At 34.0% G+C, this 24,550-nt stretch overlaps 4 protein-coding genes across 4 annotated transcripts in view; 3 read left to right on the forward strand and 1 right to left on the reverse strand.

Annotated features, from left to right (window-relative positions):
• The first annotated feature begins 2,191 nt into the window (after positions 1–2,191).
• LOC133785334 (heavy metal-associated isoprenylated plant protein 16-like) lies at positions 2,192–2,887 on the forward strand. Its single transcript, XM_062224583.1, has 3 exons — positions 2,192–2,197; positions 2,294–2,372; positions 2,483–2,887. Exons 1-3 carry the CDS (start codon positions 2,192–2,194, stop codon positions 2,626–2,628), a joined length of 231 nt encoding a protein of 76 aa, XP_062080567.1. The 3' UTR covers positions 2,629–2,887.
• Positions 2,888–4,407: 1,520 nt separating this feature from the next.
• LOC133785335 (heavy metal-associated isoprenylated plant protein 47-like) lies at positions 4,408–5,241 on the forward strand. The gene is made up of 3 exons (XM_062224584.1): positions 4,408–4,413; positions 4,498–4,666; positions 4,828–5,241. Exons 1-3 carry the CDS (start codon positions 4,408–4,410, stop codon positions 4,977–4,979), a joined length of 327 nt encoding a protein of 108 aa, XP_062080568.1. The 3' UTR covers positions 4,980–5,241.
• Positions 5,242–6,831: 1,590 nt separating this feature from the next.
• On the forward strand, positions 6,832–7,221 carry LOC133785336 (uncharacterized). Its single transcript, XM_062224586.1, has one exon. The coding sequence runs from the start codon at positions 6,832–6,834 to the stop codon at positions 7,219–7,221; it is 390 nt and encodes a 129-aa protein (XP_062080570.1).
• A 1,892-nt stretch (positions 7,222–9,113) lies between these two features.
• LOC133782387 (putative DUF21 domain-containing protein At3g13070, chloroplastic) overlaps positions 9,114–24,550 on the reverse strand; it is a 35,813-nt gene continuing 20,376 nt past the window's right edge. Inside the window, exons 13-14 of the mRNA XM_062221681.1 lie at positions 10,212–10,385; positions 9,114–9,948 (exon numbers count right to left, since the gene is read on the reverse strand). Of these exons, the coding sequence (XP_062077665.1) occupies positions 9,709–9,948; positions 10,212–10,385 (414 nt within the window). The 3' untranslated portion in view covers positions 9,114–9,708. The remainder of the gene's footprint in view (positions 9,949–10,211; positions 10,386–24,550) is intronic.

Genomic DNA, 24,550 nt, shown 5'->3' on the forward strand with positions numbered 1-24,550 from the left:
ATTTATGTTTGTTCTAGCTTTTGAATTTAGCAGTAACAACAAAAGATTATATATTATACTAGATACAAGCAATGTGCATGCAATATGCATGTTTCCTTAGTTTTATTTATATAATTTATTAATTATTTTTATTAAATTTATATTAATGTCAAATAAATATCTTATTTTAATTAAATAATTTATTTATTTTTGTTTAAGTTTATGTTTGTTCTAGTTTTTGAATTTGAGAATAATAACAAGAAATTATATATTATATGTTTAATGTAATATTAATAATTATACATTATTTTAAATTTAAGTTTCTTGCTAGTTTTTTTGAAAAAGTAATTTGTTGCTAATTGACAATAGATTATATTATATGTTTAATATGATATTATTATAATAAATGAGTTTAAGTTTAATTAAATTTTATTTAAGTTATAAAACATGTGATTTTATTATTTTTAAATAATTATCATTGTAAAATATCTCAAAAATATCATATTTTAATTTGTTTAATTATTTATTATTTGAAAATAATTATCATTGTAAAATATCTAAAAAATATCATATTTTAATTTGTTTAATTATTTATTATTTTTAAATAATTATCATTGTAAAATATCTCAAAAATATATTTTTTAATTTTTTTAATTATTTATTTTATTTTATTTAAGTTTAAGTATTTACAAACTACCGTTAAATATAAGAATATTCTGTTAAATATAATAATATTTTGTTAAAGTTAACATTAAAAAAATAAAAACCATTAAAATCAATAATTTGTGTTTTCTACACACTTATTATATAGAAGAGATGTTTAATATGATATTCAGTTTAATTAAATTTTATTTAAGTTATAAAATGTATGTTTTTATTATTTTTAAATAATAATCATGGTAAAATATCTTATTTTAATTTGTTTAATTATTTATTTATTTAAGTTTAAATGACCTTTACAACCAATCATTTCTGTTATCTATAAAGTTTTTATATAGAATAAATATCTCTTCTATATAATATGTGTGTAGATAACGGAAATTCTTGATTTTAACGGTTTTTTATTTTTTTATTGTTAACTTTAACGGAATATTTTTATATTTAACATAATATTCTTATATTTAACGATAGTTTGTAAATACTTAAACTTAAATAAAATAAAATAAATAATTAAAAAAATTAAAATAAGATATTTTTGAGATATTTTACAATGATAATTATTTAAAAATAATAAATAATTAAACAAATTAAAATCAGATATTTTACAATGATAATTATTTTAAAATAATAAATAATTAAACAAATTAAAATATGATATTTTTGAGATATTTTACAATGATAATTATTTAAAAATAATAAAATCATATGTTTTATAACTTAAATAAAATTTAATTAAACTTAAACTTACTTATTATAATAATATCATATTAAACATATAATATAATCTATTGTAAATTAGCAACAAATTATTTTAAAAAAAAACTAGCAAGAAACTTAAATTTAAAATACATGTATAATATTTAATATTACATTAAACATATAATATATAATCTCTTGTTGTTACTCCCAAATTCAAAAACTAGAACAAACATAAAGTTAAATAAAAATAAATAAATTATTTAATTAAAATAGAGTATTTATTTCAAAATTTATATGATATTAATATAAATTTAATAAAATAATTAATAAATTCTATAAATAAAACTAAGAAAACGTGTATATTGCACGTTGTTTGTATCTAGTATATATATATGAGTGCACTCTTAATAGTTATTACTCATGGATAGTTACTTTAATATTAACTATTGGATTAAGATTAATGATCCATATTTATAGTTGTTAATTAATATTTCTAAAAATAAATTTTGATTTTTTTAAATTTATGGAAGGGTTAACGTGTATTTATTATGAAAATATAATATTACAAACTTTTTCATTTTTCAAATGCATGTCAATTTTTAAATATAGCTAGTGTCTCTCATTAGTTGTAAACAACATTAATTATGACAAAAAAAAAAACTAAATTCAAATTTAATGTAGAAAAAAATATTTAGGTGTTGGTGACTTACTATACCAAGTCAGTATGTTGACATATCATCATAATTATTAATATTCATGGATAGTAATAGTTGAGAAGTCTTCGTGTGTGTGTGTGTGTGTGTATAATGACCCTTAGGTTACTTGACCTCACCATTACACTCGATCTTCAAAAATGAATGTAAACCATATATATGCCTATCATCGAGGATTAATAATTATTGTCATATTTTACGTCCAAACTCATCATTACATGTTTCTTCAATGGATTTTGTAGCAAAAAGTTGTGATTGAGGTGAATATGAAGAACAATAAACAAAGGTCCAAGGCCTTGGGGATAGCTCTTGTGAAAGATGGTAGCCATTCTCTCTTGAATTTCTTTCATAACTTGATTTACTATAATTAATTTCTTATGAAGGGAGAGAAGACATGATTTGTTAGTAATTGATGTTTTTCTCTTTCGTAGGTGTTATCTCAGTGGCTTTGAAGGGGGAAAGAAAAAGTCAAATTGAAGTAATTGGAGAGGGAATTGTTGATGCAGCTGGCTTAGCTGAAACTTTAAGGAAGAAGGTTGGCTATGCAGAATTAGTGAGCGTGGAACAAGTCAAATAAATGTCAAAACTTGAAAAGAACAAAAGAAAATAAAGATGGAGGTGACACTATCAGATTGATATATAAACAATCTGATCTTGGGCCTTTAAGCGTACAATATTACTTTATGATTCTTCCCATTGTACTTTTTCATCAGTTATAATTTCCATTCATATATTCCCTTGTATTGTGTGCAGTAGTAAATATTATGAATTAATTTAATTAATAATGGATCGTTATAAAGATCCAGGCCGGAAAGAATTCATTTTAGTAATACTCATTTATCCATTGAATTTTCATTATTTAAATTTAAAAGCACTCTTGACTACTGACAATGAGGAAGCTAATGATAGATTAGGATGCCTAGTCAATCCCAGTCAGTTTGTTTAGGCAACTTTACATGAAGAGTCTTAGGAACAATGCTGCAAAGAATACATAACTGATGCAGCATAGTAGAATTCCTAAATATGCATAACAGGTTAAACAGTTCCCATTAGTGCTCTCAATCACTACTTGCTTAGATCCATGAAACGTATGAGCATTGAACAGACTATTTTGAATCTTGATCATCTTGTCTAAATGTTTGGATACTATCATCGAGTTTCAACCTTGTGTGGATTTTGTGAATTGTGTTTCTGATTAGTTTGACCGCTTATATGTTTCTTCTCTTGGCATATCATACCAGAAAGTTTATTTGAAATATATGAGGTTAAATGTATTGTTTTACAAGTTCACTTCCTCTGTATTAACACATGTATAAGTACAAATGAGTGGTACTTTTTGTGCATAGTTTTTTGTTTTCTTAATGTCTTGAATTCCCAAACATTGAAAAGATTGAATGACATGAATGAGTGGCGAGTTCACCATTTCCAATTCATCAAGCGTTCGAACATCTCTTCCATCAAATCTTCCTGGATTAGAAATTGTTCACATTTTCTTTTTTATATATATAGTTTTGCTAATATTTTCCATTTGAAATCTCTTACATTACACTGTTCAGAAACCGCGATACAAAATTCGATTCCTCTCAAGAGAATTTGATTCTCAACTTGATGGCTAATAGATTTTAGCAATACTATCATCAAGATCAGCCTGGTGAATTTCCATTTGATATCCAAATATGTGATGTTCTGTAGTTTTTCTGTTAATGGTTTACTTAATAAAAAGTGACTTTGACTCAATATATTACTAAAAATTAAATCATAATTGAATAACTTTGACTTTTAAGAAGCTTAGCAGAAAATAATATAATAATAAAAAAATTAATAATATGCATTGGCATAACATGATAATTAAGATAACAATAAGAGTGAATGGTCAACTCATTCCTTAGAGACTTCATGAACAAGAATCATGTGAAGAATAGTTGAAATTTTAAAGTGCTCAAATTACTTCAACACGTTTAACTTACACGTGTTCACCATTACAGTTTTCGCTGTATCAGACTCTTCACACGGAAAGCAGAATTTAGTATTGAACAACATTGACTCAGTACTTAATTTAGATAGTGTTGACTTGTAAGAAATAGCTAGCAAAAAACTACTTATCAAACAAAAAACTACCATGGCATGTAATGTGACAGAGTATAATAATACGCAAAACCCAGAAATAGTGGATCAAAAGCTTTGTTCTTAGGCTATTATGAACAACAATCACGTGTATGACAACTTGTAATGTTACAAGTGTTCATACTATATAGTGACATTCAGTTTCATTGTTTAAAAAGTCTTAACTATTACAGCTTTTGTTGCATAAAACAGTCTACAAAGGAAGCAGCATTTTGTTTGGCGGGCCAGAAAAATGAAGGTAAACCATCTTCTTCATGCAAAAAGATTTGTGCCATTTTATTTGAAGTAGTTTAAACTACATTTGTAGCATTTCTTTGATCAGTTTCATGTTCATCTTCTTCTCTCGTTGATTCAAAAAATAATTTGGAGACAAAGATTCTTAAAGTTTTTTTTAATCAATGAATGTTTGCAGCAAAAAGTAATCATTGAGGTGAAGATGAAATGCAAGAAATGTCAGTCCAAGGCCTTGGAGATAGCAGTTGGGAGAAAAGGTCCCTATCATCACTTGAGAAACATATTTTATTTAGTATATATAAAAAAGAAATATAAGAAGAAATTCAATTAGATTCATCCATTCTTATCAATGGAGAGAAAGAGAACATGATTGGTCTGTTTTTGTTCTTATCTTTCTGTTTCTTTGTATTGTTTTTAGGTGTTACCTCAGTAGCTTTCAAGGGGGAAAGCAAAAATCAATTAGAAGTAATTGGAGAGGGAATTGTTGATGCAGCTGGCTTGGCAGAAACGTTGAGGAAAAAGGTTGGCTATGCGGACTTAGTGAGTGTGGAAGAAGTCAGAGAAAGGTAATAAAAAAAAATAGAGGTGTCACCTCTTGAGTCTAGAAGTGTACAATGTTGAAAATTATTCTTCCCCAAAGTAGCTTGAGTTTTATTTTTTTATTCATATGTCCTTGTACTGTGTTTATTTGAAATTGTGAATTGTTTATTTGTAAAGACAGCTATCTCCAAGAACATGCTTTTGGTGGGCAAGTTAGCCTTTCAAATTTTATTAAAAAAAATGAACAAGAAGAAGAAGAAGAAAACTTTTTAATCTATTAGTATATTACAAATATGGTGCAGTTATACTTTATTGGAAACAATAACTTAGTTTAACATTCATATTGCCATTTGCCACCCCAAAAAAAATTATAAACTTATAAGCAAAAGGGAAAAAGTCAAGAATAATTCAGTGGTGGAAGTGCAATATGTTCATTGTTTAAAGTGAAAATCCCTTCAAGTAAAAACTCTGTTACTTTAATATCTACAATTAATTAAGCTGCTTAATTAGTTTTGGTATGCTTAATTAAGCCTATAACATATTTGGTTGTTTCAGATAGAAATATTGCTGTATAAAAGAGGGTTTTTCAGGTTCTTGAAATAACAATGTACACATAATTCTTGGCATGTGTACTCATTCACTTTATTACTAACAATCTCTTTTTGTGTTATCAAGTTATCAACTAAAAGCATGTCCTAATACATTGACAAAAGCAAGTTAAGAAGAGTTGTACTATTCTACAACCTGTTTCTCCACATTGTTCTTCACAATCTTGGGATCAAGCATTAGGGAATGTTTTTGTGTTTGGCTGCCTTGAGATTGTTGCAAATCGGGACCCTTTTTTTTTTCTTATTTTTTTTTCAAGTTTTACTAATAACTATTTGCAATAACTGTGCCATGACAAACCTATATCATGTAAATGGGTTATCCATATAGGTGGCTTCCTAGCTAGCATAGCATGGCCTTCAAAGTTTTGATATTTAAAAAAAAAAGAAATCAAAATGGGGGTGTGGCACTTAATATATGTAGGTCAAACAAGAAATTCCAAGAAAGTAATTAAATATCAATATCTTTGTTTTCCCTCCATGCCATTTCTTTCCAACAACTTAATGACAAAACAAAATGTTGGAAGGAAGAAAAGAATGAAAGAAAGAATATATGAAGTTGAGTTTTTCTCTCTATAAATGGACTTTTTGGTATATAAAGGGGTAAATAATTCTCTCTCTCTTCTCTATGAAACTTGTTATAAGGTTGGAAGCAAAGAAAACCAATATACATAAATAATAAGTAATAACCACACCCGGAAAGCATTTTCAAACAAATCCCACTGATGCTTTATCAGCATCCACTAAAAATGGAAGAAGAGAGAATATCTAAAGGTAAAAATAATTACAAGATATATCCCACCAAAAGTCCTCAACAAAAGAGGCAACATCTTCTCCAAAGCCAAAGCAACTCTTTAAAGACAAGACGACAGAACATCACCTATCCATTTATTCCTCTTAAAAAGCTTTCCAAAAGCTAACTTCCACCTTCATTTGGACTCTCTTCCCCACCATTTTCCTTCAACTGAGTCTTTTGGCCTCTCCTGACATCCCACCAAACCCAACTCCTTATATTAGTCACAAAACTCTGCCTTCTTGGACTTTGCACCCCAGCTACGGATTCTCTATTTTCTTCATAGTTTGCATCATCAGAATCTATTTGTAGTCATTAATTTTTATTTTTATTATTATTATTATTTTCTCTATTATTATTTCTTTTCAAATTATCCACTTCCTATATATAGCAATGCAATCTAAATGGCCTCCGTAGAATCTTATCAAACTTTTATATTAGTACTAGTCCTATTGACCAAGTTTTAGTACTCCTTTTCCCTTCAATGGCCACAAGGAATTGTGATAACACTTCTCATCATTCCTCCATTGCCTTGCTACAAGAGAGGTTTCGGCAATTGCAGAGAGCTAAGGAGATGAGGGAAGAGAAAGAGCTTCTAAGATTGTTGTCCGAATCGGAGAGAAGTAATCCAACGAAACGCTACGAGCCAGCAGGGTTTTCTTTCCGCTCTGAGTCTCTACTTCCTCATAAACAAACTTCTCATCAAAGCTCTGTCTACCACCTTCAACCAAACTTGCAAAGCAAGCATGGTAATCTTCAAGCCACTGATCACACCACTTCAATCATTGGAAACATTACCTCCACAAGTGCAGCCATGAACAATAGAACATATAATTTGGATGGTTCAGATGTTGACACTTCTCTTCACCTGTGAAATTAAAATATATATGAATATTTTTAAGATGGTATGTGGCTTGTATATTTCTTCTTTATTAGTCATGTCATTTTGTTTTTGAAATGTATTACCTTTCAGGGAGAGATATATGAGTAATGCAACTAATATATAGTATATATGTACTTGAACCATCATGATCATCTAATGTTCACCATAGTTCATCTATTCTCTTGGGCTATGTGATCCACTCAATGAAATATATGCCATTTTCCCTTTCAGTGTTGTATCTGCTGAAATTCTTATTCCAACTTTTTTTGGGTCCAAGAAGTGAATGTACGTTAAAGTGTAGAAACCACTTAACTAGATAAAGCTTTTATTTGCATGGATTTTGCTTCTATTCTAAGAGCATAATATTTTGTGGTAATAACAATATCGATACATACCATCATCTTTTCCATATTACTGTTTGAACAGTTATTTTGACCACAAAGAGTACTACTTATTTGATCAATGTGACACGGACATCCCACACAATTGGAGTAATTACGTGTCATGATTCATAAATAGTACAAGGGCGTCAATTCATTGCCAAATTTGAGAAGGTAACTACTTCATTTAGTTTGTAAAAATATTAGGAAAGAAGCCCCACATTTTTTCCATGTGATAGTATTACTTGATTTGCACTACCAACAAATGTTGGTATTGCCATACAATTTATAATTAGTGTTTTTTTACTAGTTGTACACATTGTTACAAAAGAAGCACTAAGTTTAATCTTTAATTGAAAATATGTGAAAAAGCGACAAAAGTCCTAATATTTAAGATCCTTGCACCTAAACTCCATTCAAAGATTTTAACTCTAAAAGTCTCTTGTTATGTCTAACCAACAGCTCACGCGACAACTTTTTATTAGTCCAAGATAGTTTATAATTTGAAATTAAATTAAAAAATAAAAATAAAGTTTACAACCTAATATATATAAAAGGTGCTAATAAATTAAATCCAATATAATAAAACATCAATTAAAATACGCTTTATTTAATTAAATACTAAAAATCTAATTTAATTTGTTAATCTAAATTTAATTTAATTTAATTAAATTAATTAAAATATAATTGATTCAGTCAAAAACTAAACTCTTTAACACCAGATTTTAAACCACTGTAAACCATGTCTAACTATCTCATGAATGTCGCATGAAGCCTTCATTCCCGTTGGACAAAATTTATGATTTTGTTTATAGTTAAAAGCTTAATATAAGTAAAAGGTTTGACGTTTTTTATATATTTATTTATAAAAAAAGTTTTTTTTTTTGGATAATAAAGGTATTTTTTAAATGAAAATTTCTATCAAATGTTTTGATATCAATACAAAAAAATTCCGACATATACATACATATACATATATAAAAGATAATTTACGAGTATTAGAAATATGAAAGTTATTTTAATTTAGGAAATAGTTTCTTAAAAATTCTTTTGGGAGAAATTAGGGAATCCTAACTTTCTCAAAAAAAAATTAAATTACTAAAACACCTCGGAAAGAACATTTTTAATCATAGAAACTAGAAAACATATTAAAGAATTCTCACACATCGCAAGCCCATATTTGGGAATTATCATAGGATTTTAGGATTTTTCATTTTTTTAAAATCTGTTTTAGAACTAACTTTAAATAAATATTTTGTTACAATATTTCATTTTTTTTACCCTTTTTATATATTTTATTTAATTTTTATTAGTTTTATTATTTATATTTTTTCATTTAATTTTAAACAATGAAAATTGTCACATGTACTATTGGTCAAACTTAAGGGTACAAATATTTGATTGGAGGTCTAAGTTCAACGATCTAAAAATTTAAAAAGTTTGCCGCCAATATCGTAAAATATATAAATATAAAAGAAAAATATAACGAGCAAGCTTAAAAAATGGGGGGCCAAAGGTCGTAGCAACTATTGATATGTCCACCAAACCAAGATAACAAAGTCCTTTCAAAAGTTTAGGTCCCCTTCTCTTTGGCTTTAGCTGTCAACTCTTTCCTCCAATGTAGTCCCTGCCATCCACTATGTCCCAACTTCACTTGGTTATGAGTTCATCAGATAGCTTTTAAAACCAATAGTAGTAATTTCAAAATACATGATTTACAGAAGTAGGCATACAAAGACTATTTGTAGAGACAATCCCATCAATCTCTTTTAAAAAATTACAGATTTCACAGAAAAAAAATAATAAAATAACATTGTTTATGCAAAAGGGTATGGCATTGCCATCTCATCTATGACCCCTTTGCCAATTGCCGAGAGAGATTTAGACACTAGAATAGATCTCATTCTGATGTCAAGGTGAGAAGACTCCAAGATAGTTATGCACAAAACACATAACTACCAAAGATTTGGATGAAGAGAGTTGCTTCATGGGTGAAAAAGTGTTCTTCATTTGCTGATTCATGGAAACATCCCTTGTTTCTCAAATTTAACCGCTTCCGTTGGCAGTTCTGTAAAATTGGTAGCAAGAAGAAACATAATCAAGGTTTAGTTAGACTATCATAACTCTCTTCATGCTCATCAAGGAGACTATTCTGCGGTCTTTTCTGGAATGAATCCTCATCATATTCTGCACTGTCTGAGTCTTTGTCGCTGCTCCACTTCCGTTTCACAATTTTGGGAACCAACCGAGTCACCTCTTTGTTATCCACTGCAGTATCATCATTGTCTAATCTTTCGAAGCGAACGGCACTGACCTTTCTGGCATTTCCTGCTAGTATCTGCATTAAAGACATTAGAAGCAAAGGTATTACCAAACTGTGAATAGCCTAACTGACAAAATTTCACCTTCTTCACTTTTTTTACTGTCTGATCCTGGGGACTACAAAATTTGGGTTATTTACAATAGCATGGGTTATAAGATCGGTTATCAAACTTCTCTGTTATTGTTCTACCAATTTAATAACTTTATACACGAGAAATAAAATATTTGAAATATAATTCTTGGATTTCTTGGACCTATAGTGGATATACAAAAACATACCTCAAGTTTAAAAATCTGATGCTTTTCCTTCTGATCCTGGTGATCAGGTTTGGATTCACCATTCTCCTCTTCTTCAATTTCCTTTTCTAGAACTATTTTGATGCTCTCACCTGTCCTTGGAATATATCCAAACGCCTCACATATAAAACCAGATACTGTTTCGTACTGATGACCCTGTAACACATTCAAAAGTGACTGAGAACAATACAAACATGCAGCCACTTATGATACTGATAGAACTCAGCAAGTACCTAAAGAAACCCCACTGTATTATTCAGCTCTAATCTTTAAACAAGAGATTAAACAATCATACAACTCAGTAAAACAATAGCTCATTTGAGATAGCCACTCTTCTACTAGTCCAAAACTCCCTAACACCAATAACCATTTTGGTTATATGCTCTACTAACCTCTAACGAACTGCATTACAACACAAACCAACCATCTCAGCCACAAAACAACTAACAACATAACAACTAAATTACTTGCTTCCTTTAAAGTCTCACATAGTTTGAGCCTTGTCCCAAGGTTGAAGAAAAGAAACTGCAGCTGTGAAACATGAAAAATGGAATGAACCTGAGCTCTCAGGTAATGCCTAATAAGGTCCTTTCACCCTTTTTTTTATGCCCCGACTTCAATTTCAATTTTGAGAATATGCGAACCCTGTGTAATTCATTCCACAACTCATCTATATTTGGAGGGAATTGATTCAATACCGTCACTTGATTTAAAGCTCTATTATCAATACAAGAGCGCCAATTCTCATATTTTTTAATTTAGAAGTAGAATCGGAGTACAATAAGAACTTAAGAACTACTTCTTGGCTGTATAATTCCCATTTCTAACATCTCTTTTACCATCTTCTCTATTTCATTCTTTTGACATTGAAGATAATGATAAGACCTTATTTTCACTGGTTCCGCTATTTCCTTCCACACAATTGTATGTTCCTGTCCAAAACTAGGTAATAAAGGTCTCTTGCAACTTTGAATTTCCACTCAGCACCAAACAACCCGCAATCATCCTTAATAGGTTCACCATAGATTTCAAGGAAACCATGATTTTTTGCAACTTTGAACTTCCTTTCAGCACCACTTGCTCCCCCAAGCTTGAACTTCATAGTGAAATTTTGTCATTTCAATCTGACATTCCCCCAAGTCTCCAACATTGAATCCCAAGGATAACATCAGTAGTTCCCAATGTCAAAGGTAAGAAATCCTTTTGAATTCTTAGAGAAACACCTTTACAGACACCCTTATTCCTAACCATTAACTCATTTCCCATTGAAATATTATGTTCTACCGTCTCCCAGGCACCATTAATCCCAACTTCTTAACCAACTCCAAAGTTATAAAGTTGTGCAGACATGCAAGGTATGGTGCATGATCAACTAGTGTTACTGTTGGTAGATGGTGGAGCTATTCACCATAGAATTGAGAGATAATTCCACCAATTCATTAGCCATCTCTGTTACTTCTTCACAATCCTTCACTAACGTTGTGTGCTCTTCTAACTCATTGTCATGGGCAATGGCAACATTCAATTCTTTAACCTTGCCTACTGAAATTTTCTCATCACCACTCAAACAAAGTTCTTTGACTTTTGTTGCTTGATATTTGTGGTTAATCTCTTATATCCAACCTTCTTGGATTGCATTGAACTTGCTTGTCCTGTATTGGTCACCTCCTGCAACGGCAGCAACTTCACATTCGAATTAGTACACATTCGAAGACTTCGTATTTCCATATGAACCGTAACTCAAAATCATCAAGGTCTTAGTAAAGAGAGCTCCTTCATATTTGGTAACAATCTCATTACCTCCACTTTCTCCAAAGCCTCACCTCTAGCTTCACCTCTCTTTCCTACTAGTTTTGGATAAAAACTCTATAACAATTGATAGTGTAGAATTATGTAAATATCTTGTATTTATTTGGTATCAATTCTTTAAGGAAAACGAATTATCTTATTTCCTAATATATTGTATATTCCTGATTTTTAGGAGATTAGTTGACCTAGGTTAATTGTATAGCTTAGCCTATAGTTTTCTGATGTAATCTGCCTATTAATAGGCAATTCTCTTTGATGAATAAAATATCAATTATTCAAAAAACTACATGGTATCAGAGAGGGGTGGTTTTAATCGCAATATTTTTTTTTCCCTTCTCTTTCTTTTCTGCCCTAATCGCACCAGCCTCTTTCCACTCATTCTTTCTCTAAATCGTACCAGCCCTTCTCCTTTGTTCATCTTTTCACGCATCACTTTCACCATGGCTACTGGAAAAGAAAGCCTAAACTCAGATGCATCCTCCTATCCATCAACCCTCTCTAATCCACATGCATCAATCAGTTCTTCATCTCACAGTAATGATGTTGTTTCTTTGGTCACCAGCCACAAGTTCAATGGCCATAATTATCTTCAATGGTCACAGTCTGTAATGATGTATATCGGTGGAAAGGGGAAGGAGGAATATCTCACAGGGGAGATTGAGACTCCAAAATCAGATGATCCAAAGTATAAAACTTGGAAAATAGATAATCACATGATCAAATCCTGGCTGGTTAGTTCAATGAATAATGATATAGGAGAAAACTTTCTTTTATATTCGACAGCCAAGGAACTTTGGGACGCTGTCAAAGATTCTTATTCTCATTCTGATAATACATTAGAATTATTTGAGATTGAAGCCACTCTTTACGATCTCCGCCAAGAAGATACTACAGTCACACAATATTTTAACACTCTTGCTCATTTTTGGCATCAATTGGACCTATTTGAAACCTATTCTTGGAAGTGTGCAGATGATACTACTCTATACCGGAGTATTGTAGAGAAAAGGAGAACTTTCAAATTTCTTCATGGTCTCAATAAGGAACTTGATGCTGTCAGGAGTAGGATCATGAGTATCAAGCCACTTCCGACAGTCAAAGAAGCATTCTCTGAGGTTCGACATGAAGAAAGCAGAAAGAAGGTCATGATGGGCGCTTCTCCTCTTCCATCTACTCAAGAGTCATCTGCTCTTGCTGCAAGAGGACAGCAGAAGGGTCGACCATGGTGCGATCACTGTCGTAAACCTAGGCATTTCAAAGAAACATGCTGGAAACTTCATGGAAAACCTGCTGATTGGAAGCCGAAATCATGGAAAGACAGAGAGTCACAGGAATGTCGCTGCCATTTTAAATACTGCTGCTGCTGAAGGAAAAGGGGACACATTTGATTCATCACCGTTCCCTAAAGCACAGTTAGAGGCACTTCAGAAACTCCTAAGTCAGTCACACATCGCTGCAAAGCCGAATACTACACCTGGTACAGGGCTGTTGGCCATGAAAGGTAACCATTCAGTAGCTTTTATTGTCAATAAAAGAACTACTAACCCTTGGATTCTTGATTCGGGAGCATCAGATCATATGACAGGAGATGCAAATATTTTTTCTGAATTTCACACAAGTCCAGAGCATCATACAGTGAAAATTGCAGATGGCACATCCTCTAAGGTTGAGGGTTCTGGTTCAGTCAACATAAATCAGAACCTAACTCTCACTTCTGTTCTCTATGTGCCTAAACTGGATTGTAATTTACTGTCTACTAGTAAATTTACTCGTGACCTAAACTGTGTGACTAAGTTTTACTCAAATTTGTGTGTTTCAGGAATTGGATTCGGGGAAGATGATTGGCAGTGCTAAGATGTGTTCTGGGCTCTATATCCTACAAGATGACACTCCATCCGTTAGAACAACTCAGAAATTCAGTTTGTTTTCTTTAAATAATCAGTCTATTTCAAATAAAGATAGTGATATTATGTTGTGGCACTATCGTCTTGGTCATCCGAATTTTCTATATTTGTCAAAAATGTTTCCCTCCTTATTTATTAATAAAAATCCAAACTCTTTTTGTTGTGAAATCTGTCAATTTGCGAAACACACTCGAAATACCTATTCTAGAATACCATATAAATCTTCCAAACCTTTTTCATTGATCCATAGCGATGTGTGGGGTCCTTCACGTGTAAACAATATAACTGGACAAAAATGGTTTGTATCTTTTATCGATGATCATACTAGATTAACTTGGGTGTTTCTCATAAAATCAAAATCAAAATTAAGTGAAATTTTTAAAAAATTTCATTCTATGATTCAAACTCAGTTTCTTACTAAAATTCAAATCCTCAAGACCAACAATGCCAAAGATTTCTTCAATTCTATTCTCGGTCCTTACCTCACACAACAAGGTATTCTACACTTAAGCTCTTGTGTTGATACTCCTCAACAAAATGGGGTTGCTGAACGGAAAAATAGACATCTCTTAGAAGTTGCTCGCTCTCTCATGTTTTCTACTCAAGTTCCCAAATATTTCTGGGGAGAAGCGGTTCTTACAGCCACCTATTTAATCAACCGAATGCCATCCCGAGTACTCAACTTTCAAACTCCATGTCACACAGTTTTGCAATCATTCCCTCATACGAAATTCATTAGTCTTCTTAATCCTAAGATCTTTGGTTGCACAGCCTTTGTTCATCTTCATTCTCAAAATCGTAGTAAGCTAGACCCTAAATCTATCAAATGTATTTTTCTTGGTTATTCCTCTCATCAAAAGGGTTATAAATGTTATTCGCCTATAACTCGGAAAATGTATAACACTATGGATGTCACATTTTTTGAAAATCATGCTTACTACAAATCTGAGATTCAGGGGGAGAATGCAGGTGAATCTCATCTTTGGGACACTATTCCGAGTATTAATAATACTTCATCTCCAAGTATTCACCATGAGGATTCTTCCAACTCTCAAGTCATAGAACAAGTTTCATCTTCCCCTAAATCCTTAGGTTCCCAAATTATTGAAAACTCTCCAGGTCCATCCATGGCTATTGCACCTTGTCAAGAACCAGAAATTCGTGTCTATACGAGAAGAAAAAAATCTGGTAAAGATATAGAGCACACAACACATCTGGAGGACCACCATGCATCGGAACCGGATCCTCATTCTCCAGAAACTCATTCAGGTTTAAGTAATTCTAACCATGATAATGTTGTTCAAATAAATGATGATTTAGATTTGCCGATTGCATTGAGAAAGGGAGTTCGTGCATGTACAGAACATCCTATTAGCAATTTTGTATCTTACAAAACATTATCACCATCCTATCAGGCGTTTGTCTCTATTATTGATAACATACAGATTCCTCACACAATTCAAGAGGCTCTGACTGATTCTCGATGGAAAGAAGCTGTGGAAAATGATATTAGTGCTTTGGTGAAAAACAGTACTTGGACAATCATAAGTCTACCACCTGGGAAGAGATTCGTGGGTTGCAAGTGGGTCTTTAACGTTAAACACAAAGCAGATGGGAGCATTGAGAGGTTTAAAGCTCGCCTTGTTGCTAAAGGCTTCACTCAGTCCTACGGAATCGATTATCAAGAAACGTTTGCGCCTGTTGCCAAGCTTAACACTGTACGTGTACTGTTATCCCTTGCTGCAAATAAAGATTGGCCCCTACACCAACTGGATGTGAAAAATGCATTCCTGAACGGTGACCTTGAAGAAGAAGTTTACATGGACATTCCGCCGGGCTTCGAGAACTCTTCCAATCAGGACAAAGTGTGCAAACTCAAGAAATCTTTGTATGGTCTTAAACAATCTCCACGAGCATGGTTTGGCAGATTCACTAAAGCAATCATTCAGAATGGGCATACTCAATGTCAAGCAGAACACACTTTGTTTGTTAGATTCTCGTCAGATAAAATGATAGTTATCCTAATTGTCTATGTGGATGACATAATACTTACAGGTGACTACAAGGAGGAGATGGAGAGATTGAAAGATTTCTTATCTAAGGAATTCGAGATTAAAGATCTTAGGTATCTTAGATATTTTCTTGGCATGGAAATTGCTCGATCAAGACATGGCATATTTGTTTCTCAACGTAAGTACGTTCTAGACTTGCTGAAGGAAACAGGAATGCTTGGATGCAAACCTGCCTCAACCCTAATGGACTCCAACAAGAAAGTGGGTTCAGGAAAAAACATAACACCAGTAGACGGGGAGATATCAAAGGTTAGTTGGACGCCTGATCTACCTATCTCATACTAGACCTGACATTGGTTTTTCAGTTAGTGTTGTCAGTCAATACATGAACAATCCTACTGAAGAACACATGGAAGATGTTACTAGAATCTTAAGATACCTCAAGATGAATCCTGGGAAAGGTCTTCTATTCAAGAAAAGTGATAGCAGAGAAATCAAAGTCTACACTGATGCAGACTGGGCAGGAAACGTAACAGACAGGAGTACTTCAGGATACTGTTCTTATGTTTGGGGTAATCTAGTGACCTGGAAAAGTAAGAATCAATCAGTGGTTTCCAGAAGTTCAGCTGAAGCAGAATTTAGAGCTCTTGCTCTAGGTGTTTGTGAAGGGATTTGGCTAAAAAGATTATTGAGTGAACTAAGACTATTTGCAGGCGAGTCCATAAAAATGCTTTGCGATAATCAGGCTGCTATTAGTATTGCTAAAAATCCTGTTCATCATGACAAGACAAAACATATTGAGATAGATCGACACTTCATCATTGAGAAGATTGAGAGTGCCACAGTTCAAACTATCTATACTACATCAAGACTTCAAACAGTCGATGTTCTTACCAAAGCCCTTCCTAGAATTGTCTTTGATGAATTAGTGTGCAAGCTGGGAATGTTTGATATACATAACCCAGCTTGAGGGGGAGTGTAGAATTATGTAAATATCTTGTATTTATTTGGTATCAATTCTTTAAGGAAAACGAATTATCTTATTTCCTAATATATTGTATATTCCTGATTTTTAGGAGATTAGTTGACCTAGGTTAATTGTATAGCTTAGCCTATAGTTTTCTGATGTAATTTGCCTATTAATAGGCAATTCTCTTTGATGAATAAATATCAATTATTCAAAAAACTACAGATAGAACTCAGCAACCACCCAAAGAAACCTCTCTGTTCAGTTCTACTCTCTAAACTAGAGATTAAACAATGATAAACCTCCCATACATTTTGTCAATAACAGGAGAAAAGCGCCTAAGTAATCTAGCGGAGCAAATTTACTTTGTATTTTTTTGTATTCATTGTATTCAGTTTGTTATTTCAATTTTGTATCCAGCTGGCAACTTATTAATGAGTCTAAGGGCTGAGTTGTATTGTTCTTAGAGGATCCTAGTTGGCATCACCTAGTTCCAAATAATGTATTTTTATATGGGAAGGGTCTTTCTGTAAAGGGTAGCTAGAGATTGAGAAGAGTTGACTCTTCAGGAGAGACCAATCCTCTTGAAAGATTGGGGTAGGAGAGAACAAGCCTCTCTAAAGCTTGTATTTGTTCAGTCGTTGTTTGTTTCAATAAAAGGGCTGTGAGGGAATTTTTTCCATATATCATTGTTGAAAGTTGAGAGTTTACTTCTTACTAAGAAAAAGACTATCAATTTGGTGCAGTGAGCTGCGTACATGGGACCCAAGAAGGCAATCGAGAGATCAGAAACTTCAGCCAACCTTGAAGAAGAGATGGAAGCCATGAAATTGGAGATGGCTGCAGTGAAGGAATTTATTCAAGAAGTGGGTAGAAAAATGCAACAACAGCTTCAAAGCTTCTTGGAGAATCAAGAAAGATCAAGAAAAGACACAAGACTCGTAAGAAAGCAAGGGAAAAGGGACGGAAGTCAAGAACTCTAATGCAGGAGCATTCAAGGACAGCGGTAGTGGGTCTAGGGCAACACCCGAACAAGTGGGACGAAGGCACAGTCACGGGGCCGAAGATTTTAACTCAGGAAGAACCCAAAGCCTTGGCCATCAACGACAGGAGCATTGATTGAGGAAACTAAAAATGCCAAAATTTGATGGAGAAAACCCAGATGGCTGGATTATGCAAGCAGATAGGTATTTTTCTTGCTACAATTATGATGAAGGTGAAAAGATTGAAGCTGCCTTCATTTCGTTCTCTGGCGATGCATTGTTGTGGTATCAATATGAGAGTAAAAAGAGGGCTATATTGAATTGGGAAGAGATGAAAAGGTTTGTGCTGAAGCATTTCATAGATATGCAAATGGGGTCCCTTTATGATCAATTCCTATCAATTAAACAAGAAGGGTCAGTGGGCGATTACAAGAAGAACTTCATCTGATTATTAGCCCCACTTGACAACATGGCTTCGGAGGTACAACTTGGAACATTTATCAATGGATTAGCACCATCAATCAAGGCAGAACTAAGGGTATTACGACCCCGAAACGCAGACGAAGCAATGGAGATTGCCCAAGATATTAAAGAAAAGGTGAGGACTGCAAGTTCTTTGTGCCAGAAAACAGGGGGATTTGGGTACGCTCAACTTACCAAGGACCAACCTCCAGTATTGGCCCAACAAATTTAAGGAATATTACCACTCGGACCCAAGGGGAGGTGAAGCAGCTGACCAAGGCACAAATCCAACAAAGGGGAGAGAAAGGGCTATGTTTTCGCTGTGACGACAAATGGGCTCCAAGCCACTGATGCAAGCAAAAGGAACTCAACATCTTGATGGTACCCGAGGAGATTGATGATGCACCATCTGAATAGGAGTCTGAAGAGCAAGACAAAGAAGCACTTGAGTTGGACTCTAACGAAGTAAACAAGGCTATAGAGATTTCTCTGCAATCGGTAGCAAGATTGTCTTCCAATAAAACCATTAAGCTAAAAGGACAGATTGGGACCAGTGAGGTGAGATTTGGGCGCACAGCTTACCAAGGACCCAGCTCCAGTATTGGCCCAACAAATTTAAGGAATATTACCACTCAGACCCAAGGGGAGGTGAAGTGGCTGACCGAAGCACAAATCCAACAAAAGAGAGAGAAAGGGTTATATTTTCGTTGTGACGACAAATGGGCTCCAAGCCACCAATGCAAGCAAAAGGAACTCAACATCTTGATGGTACCCAAGGAGATTGATGATGCACCATCTGAGCAGAGTCCGAAGAGCAAGAAGAAGCACCTGAGTTGGACTCTACCGAAGTAAACAAGGCTATAGAGATTTCTCTGCAATCGGTAGCAGGATTGTCTTCCAATAAAACCATGAAGTTGAAAGGACAAATTGGGACCAGTGAAGTAATCATCCTTCCCGGGGCTACACATAACTTCATTTCTAAGGACTTAGTATCACAACTAAAGATTCTTATTACCTTGACCGAAGCTTATGGCGTGACGATGGGAAATGGCGACTCAAAGAAGAATGAAGGGGTGTGCAAGAATGTTCATGTCCACTTCCAAGGAGTGGAAGTTTGGGATGACTTCTTACCATTACAATTGGGAAGTGCAGATGTGATCTTGGGTTTACAATGGCTAGCAACCTTGGGCATGACGCACACAGATTGGAAACTCTAGACCATAGAGTTCCGAATTGGGAACAAGCAGACCACAATAAAAGGTGATCCGGCTCTTGGCAAGAGCTTAGTGTCCTTAAAAACCATGTAAAAGACATTATTGGCAGAGAAGAATGGACTTTTGGTGGAGCTGAATATGGTAGAAAATAGACAGCCAATGAACGGAGAAGAGTGTCCACCATTTCTACAAAGTATCTTGCTCAAACACGACTCCCTTTTTACACAACCAGATGGGTTGCCACCTCGACGACACCATGAGCATGCCATCACTCTCCAGCCCGGAACAACCCCAATAAATGTGCGGCCTTACCGGTACCCTCATTATCAAAAAGCTAAAATTGAGAAACTAATATAAGAAATGCTCTCTACTAAAATCATACAGCCTAGCAACAACCCCTTTTCAAGCCTGTTACTTTTGGTAAAGAAAAAGGATGGCTCTTGGCGCTTTTGCATTGATTATAGGGCTCTCAACTGCGCCACTATACTAGATTAGTACCCGATACCCGTCATTGAGGATTTATTAGATGAACTTAATGGTGCTTTAATTTTTTCTAAACTTGATCTCAAATCAGGTTACCATCAAATTCGTGTGGAGGAGGAAGATGCACACAAAACAACATTTCGGACTCACGACGGCCACTATGAGTTTTTGGTCATGTCTTTTAGTTTGACAAATGCCTCTGCCACTTTCCAGTCACTAATGAATGATATCTTTCGTCCCTATCTGCAGAAATATATTCTGGTAATTTATGATGATACCCTTGTCTACAGCAGAACAATAATGCAGCATGTGGAACATTTGGACAAAGTTTTTACCTTTCGCACCACCAACTCTGTTAATAAGAAGAAATGTGCTTTTGGGAAGGAGATTTCTTACTTGGGACATATCATTTCTGAAAAAGGAGTGGTTGCTGACCCAGAAAAGATTAAAGCAATGGTGGAATGGCCCACGCCTACAACACAAACACCTTAGGGGATTTCTTGGCCTATCAGGGTACTACAGAAAATTCGTTGCAAATTATGATTGCACCACCACTCACGGACCAGCTACGAAAAATTCAACTGCTGAAGCCGCCTTCCAAGCCCTCAAAACAGCCATGATTTCGATCCCAATCCTCACCTTGCCTGATTTTTCAAAACCTTTTGTTGTAGAGAAAGATGCATCAGGTTTTGGCTTAGGAGCAGTCCTTCTACAAGACCAACGACCTATTGCTTATTTCAGTCAAACTTTGAGACAACAAACAAGGAAGAAATCAATTTATGAGAAAGAATTAATGGCTATAGTTTATGCAGTAGCTAAATGGAGACCTTACTTAATAGGCAGAAAGTTTATGGTTCGGACTAACCACAAAGCTTAAAATATTTGTTGGAACAAAGGGTAATAGGAACTGAGTATCAAAAGTGGGCATCCAAGTTGATGGGCCTCAACTTTGATATTGAATATAAGTGTGAAGCAATCAATCGAGTGGCGGATGCACTGTCGCGAGTCAAATAAAATGGTTTTAGTTTTCTGATATATTCACTGTACACAAACCATGTATATAAAGGATTACAAAGATATTACAAGGATCCCTATTTAGGGAAATAAATCAGAGAATAAAGTTAGGGAAATATTCCCTAATAACTACTTTCCTAAATAATAGCTAGACAGCTTTACACAGAATAAAACATAAAATACAATAGATTTTCCTACACTCCCCCCAAGCTGGTCGAAAGATATTCTCCATGGCCAACTTGCTGTTAAGAAATTCAAACTGCTTTTTGAGCAGTCCTTTTGGGAAGATGTCTGCCACTTGCTCTCCAGTAGGAATATAAATCATGCACACCAATCTAATTTCTATTTACTCCTTAATGAAGTGCTTGTCCACTTCAATATGCTTAGTATGGTCATGTAACACTGGATTGTGAGTAATAGCAATTGCAGCCTTGCTGTCACAATATAAATTAATAGGAGACGGTTGTAAGGATTTTAGTTCTTCAAGTAATCTTCTTATCCATAAGATTTCACACATGCGGTGAGCCACAGCCCTAAACTCAGCTTCAGCACTACTTCTGGCCACTACATTTTGCTTCTTGCTTCGCCATGTAACTAAGTTACCACCTACAAAAGTACAATAGTCAAAAGTAGACCTTCGGTCTTCTATGCACCCAACCCAATCAGCATCAGTGTAGGCTTCAACTTTCAGATGTCCTTGTGATTTAAACAAGAGTCCTTTCCCTGGTGTTCCTTTCAAATACCGTAGAATTCTGTAGACGACTTCAAAGTGTTTTGGACCAGGTGAATGCATAAACTGACTACCATACTTACCGAGAATGCAATGTCAGGTCGTGTATGCGAAAGATAAATCAGTCTCCCAACTAACCTCTGATAACGTTCACGATCTTTCACATTTTCTACTCCTGTAGGGCGCAATTTGACATTGGGTTCAGTAGGTGTTTCAGCAGGTTTGCACCCCATCATTCCTATCTCATTCAGTAAATCAAGCACATACTTACGTTGGCTTACAAAAATACCTGCCTTGAATCTTGCAAATTCCATTCCAAGGAAGTAATTTAATGCTCCCAAGTCTTTGATTTCAAATTCTTCACCAAGTTTTCTTTTCAGCTTCTCTATTTCACAAGAATCATCCCTAGTTAGCACAACATCATCCACATACACAATCAAGACCGCCATCTTTCCTTCCTCTGAATGTTTGTAGAACATAGTGTGATCAGCTTGACTTTGAGTGTAACAAAAAAGCTTTAATACCTTACCAAAGCATTCAAACCAAGCTCTGTTTAAGTCCATACAAGGATTTCTTCAGTTTACAAACTTTCCCAACTCCAAAGCTTTATTTGAAACCAAGTGGCAGACTCATATACACTTCCTCTTCCAGATCTCCACTAAGAAAGGCATTTTTCACAACTAACCGGTGCAAAGGCCAATTAGAATTAATTGCTAGAGACAGTAGAACCTGAATAGAGTTAATTTTTGCAATAGGAGCAACTGTCTCTTGATAATCTATTCCATAGGTTTGGGTAAAACCTTTAGCCACAAGCCTAGCTTTATACCTCTCAATACTTCCATCAGCTTTTCTCTTAATTGTGAACACCCATTTACAACCTACAATTTTCTTCTCCCTTGGTAACTCTACAATCTCCCATGTCCCATTTTTTTTCAAAGCATCCATCTCTTCAAATCCTACCAACTTCCAACTCGGTTCACCCAATGCTTCATGTATACTTCTAGGCACAACAAGTTCTGAAATATTAGTAATAAATGCTCTATAGGTATTAGATAGGTGATTGTAAGAGATGTATTTGGCAATTGGATGCTTTGTACATGCATGAGTTCCTTTTCTAAGGGCAATGGGAAGATCTAGTGTTTCAGGTATAGGTTTAGGACTCAAATCAGGTTGTGAAGGCACAATATTATTTGGAGATGAAGGAGAAGAAGGATTACCTGGAGTACTTGAAGGACCATGATTCATGGCTTCCGTTTGGTCTTGTGCAGGGATGATTAAATGATCTTTACCTCTTTCAGAGATGTTCTTCCTGGAATAAACCACAGGCTCAAGGTTGTTACGATTCTTAATCAATCGTAACAATTCTATTTCTGACAAACCAAGGTCAGGTTTAGATTCAATAGATGTGGACGGAGTCTTTTTAAGAGAAACATCAAGAATAGTTCTAGGTAAAGGTTCAACAATTTCCCAAAAATTTCGTTCTTTTGCTAAATTCTCTCTCTGAATTAAATTTTTGGAGAAATAAGGAGTATTTTCTAAAAAAGAGACATCCATAGTAGTATAGATACGCTTAGTGATAGGATTAAAACACTTGTATCCTTTTTTATTAGGGGGATAGCCCAAGAAAATACATTTTTCAGCTCTAGGATCTAACTTAGACCTAGACCTTTTTGGAAGATGAACATAAACAGTACAACCAAAAATCTTTAATGATAATTCTGAATGAATTCTAGATGCTGGAAAAAACTGTTTCAAATATCCCAATGGAGTAGTGTATTATAAGACATTAGTGGGCATTCTATTTATAAAATAAGAGACATTAAGAACAGCATGCCCCATAAATATTTTGGAATGTTCATATAAAACATCATGGCACGAGCTATCACTAACAAGTGTTTATTTTTCCTTTCAGCTATTCCATTTTGTTCAGGAGTATCTGGACACGTAGATTGATGCAAAATACCTTTGTCCTTTAAAAAATTTCCCAAGGTGTTATTGAAATACTCTGTTCCATTATCAGTTCTTAAAATACTAATATTTGTTTGAAACTGATTTTCAATCATTTTGTAAATATCTGTTCAACCTCAGATTTTTCCCTCATTAAATAAACCCAACAAAAACGAGTACGACCGACTACAAAAGTAACAAACCATTTTTTTCCAAAATTGGTAGTAACCTTTGAAGGTCCCCAAACATCACTATGAAATAGATAAAATAGTTTTGAAGAATGATAAAGAGTTTTAATATAAGATTTTCGTTGGCTCTTGGCCAATAAACAACTTTCACACTGAAAAGATAAAGGATTTAACCTTTTAAATAGTGCTGGAAACAAATGTTTTAAATAAGAAAAACTAGGATTGCCCAATCTAATGCCAAATTATTATTTGATCATGAACAGAAAGAGAACTAAAGCTACTAAACCCTTGAGCAATTTTATTATTAGATGTCTTATCTTCGAAATAATAAAGACAATTAATCATCCTAGCATTGCCAATCGTCTTCCCCGAACTCTGATCCTAAAAGAGACAATGAGATTCATAGAAAACTACACAACAATTAGAATCTCTAGATAATTTCCTGGCAGATACGAGATTGCAGACATGTTTAGGAACATGGAGGACAAATTTAAGATCTATCCCCTCAAAGATTTTAATTAAACCTTTTCCAGCAATAGGTGAGAAATTACCATCAGCTATTCTAAGTTTTTGATTTCCTGGACAAGGTATGTAAGATTCAAAAAATT

The sequence above is a fragment of the Humulus lupulus genome, chromosome 6, assembly GCF_963169125.1.
Source record: "Humulus lupulus chromosome 6, drHumLupu1.1, whole genome shotgun sequence".
Classification (NCBI taxonomy): domain Eukaryota; kingdom Viridiplantae; phylum Streptophyta; class Magnoliopsida; order Rosales; family Cannabaceae; genus Humulus; species Humulus lupulus.

Excerpts from the sequence above, each read along its gene's own strand:
- LOC133785334 (XM_062224583.1), top strand. Across the intron at positions 2,373-2,482 it reads GATAGCTCTTGTGAAAGATG|GTGTTATCTCAGTGGCTTTG; the intron begins GTAGCCATTCTC and ends TCTCTTTCGTAG.
- LOC133785335 (XM_062224584.1), top strand. Across the intron at positions 4,667-4,827 it reads GATAGCAGTTGGGAGAAAAG|GTGTTACCTCAGTAGCTTTC; the intron begins GTCCCTATCATC and ends TATTGTTTTTAG.
- LOC133785336 (XM_062224586.1), top strand. The coding sequence starts at position 6,832 with ATGGCCACAAGGAATTGTGATAACACTTCTCATCATTCCTCCATTGCC.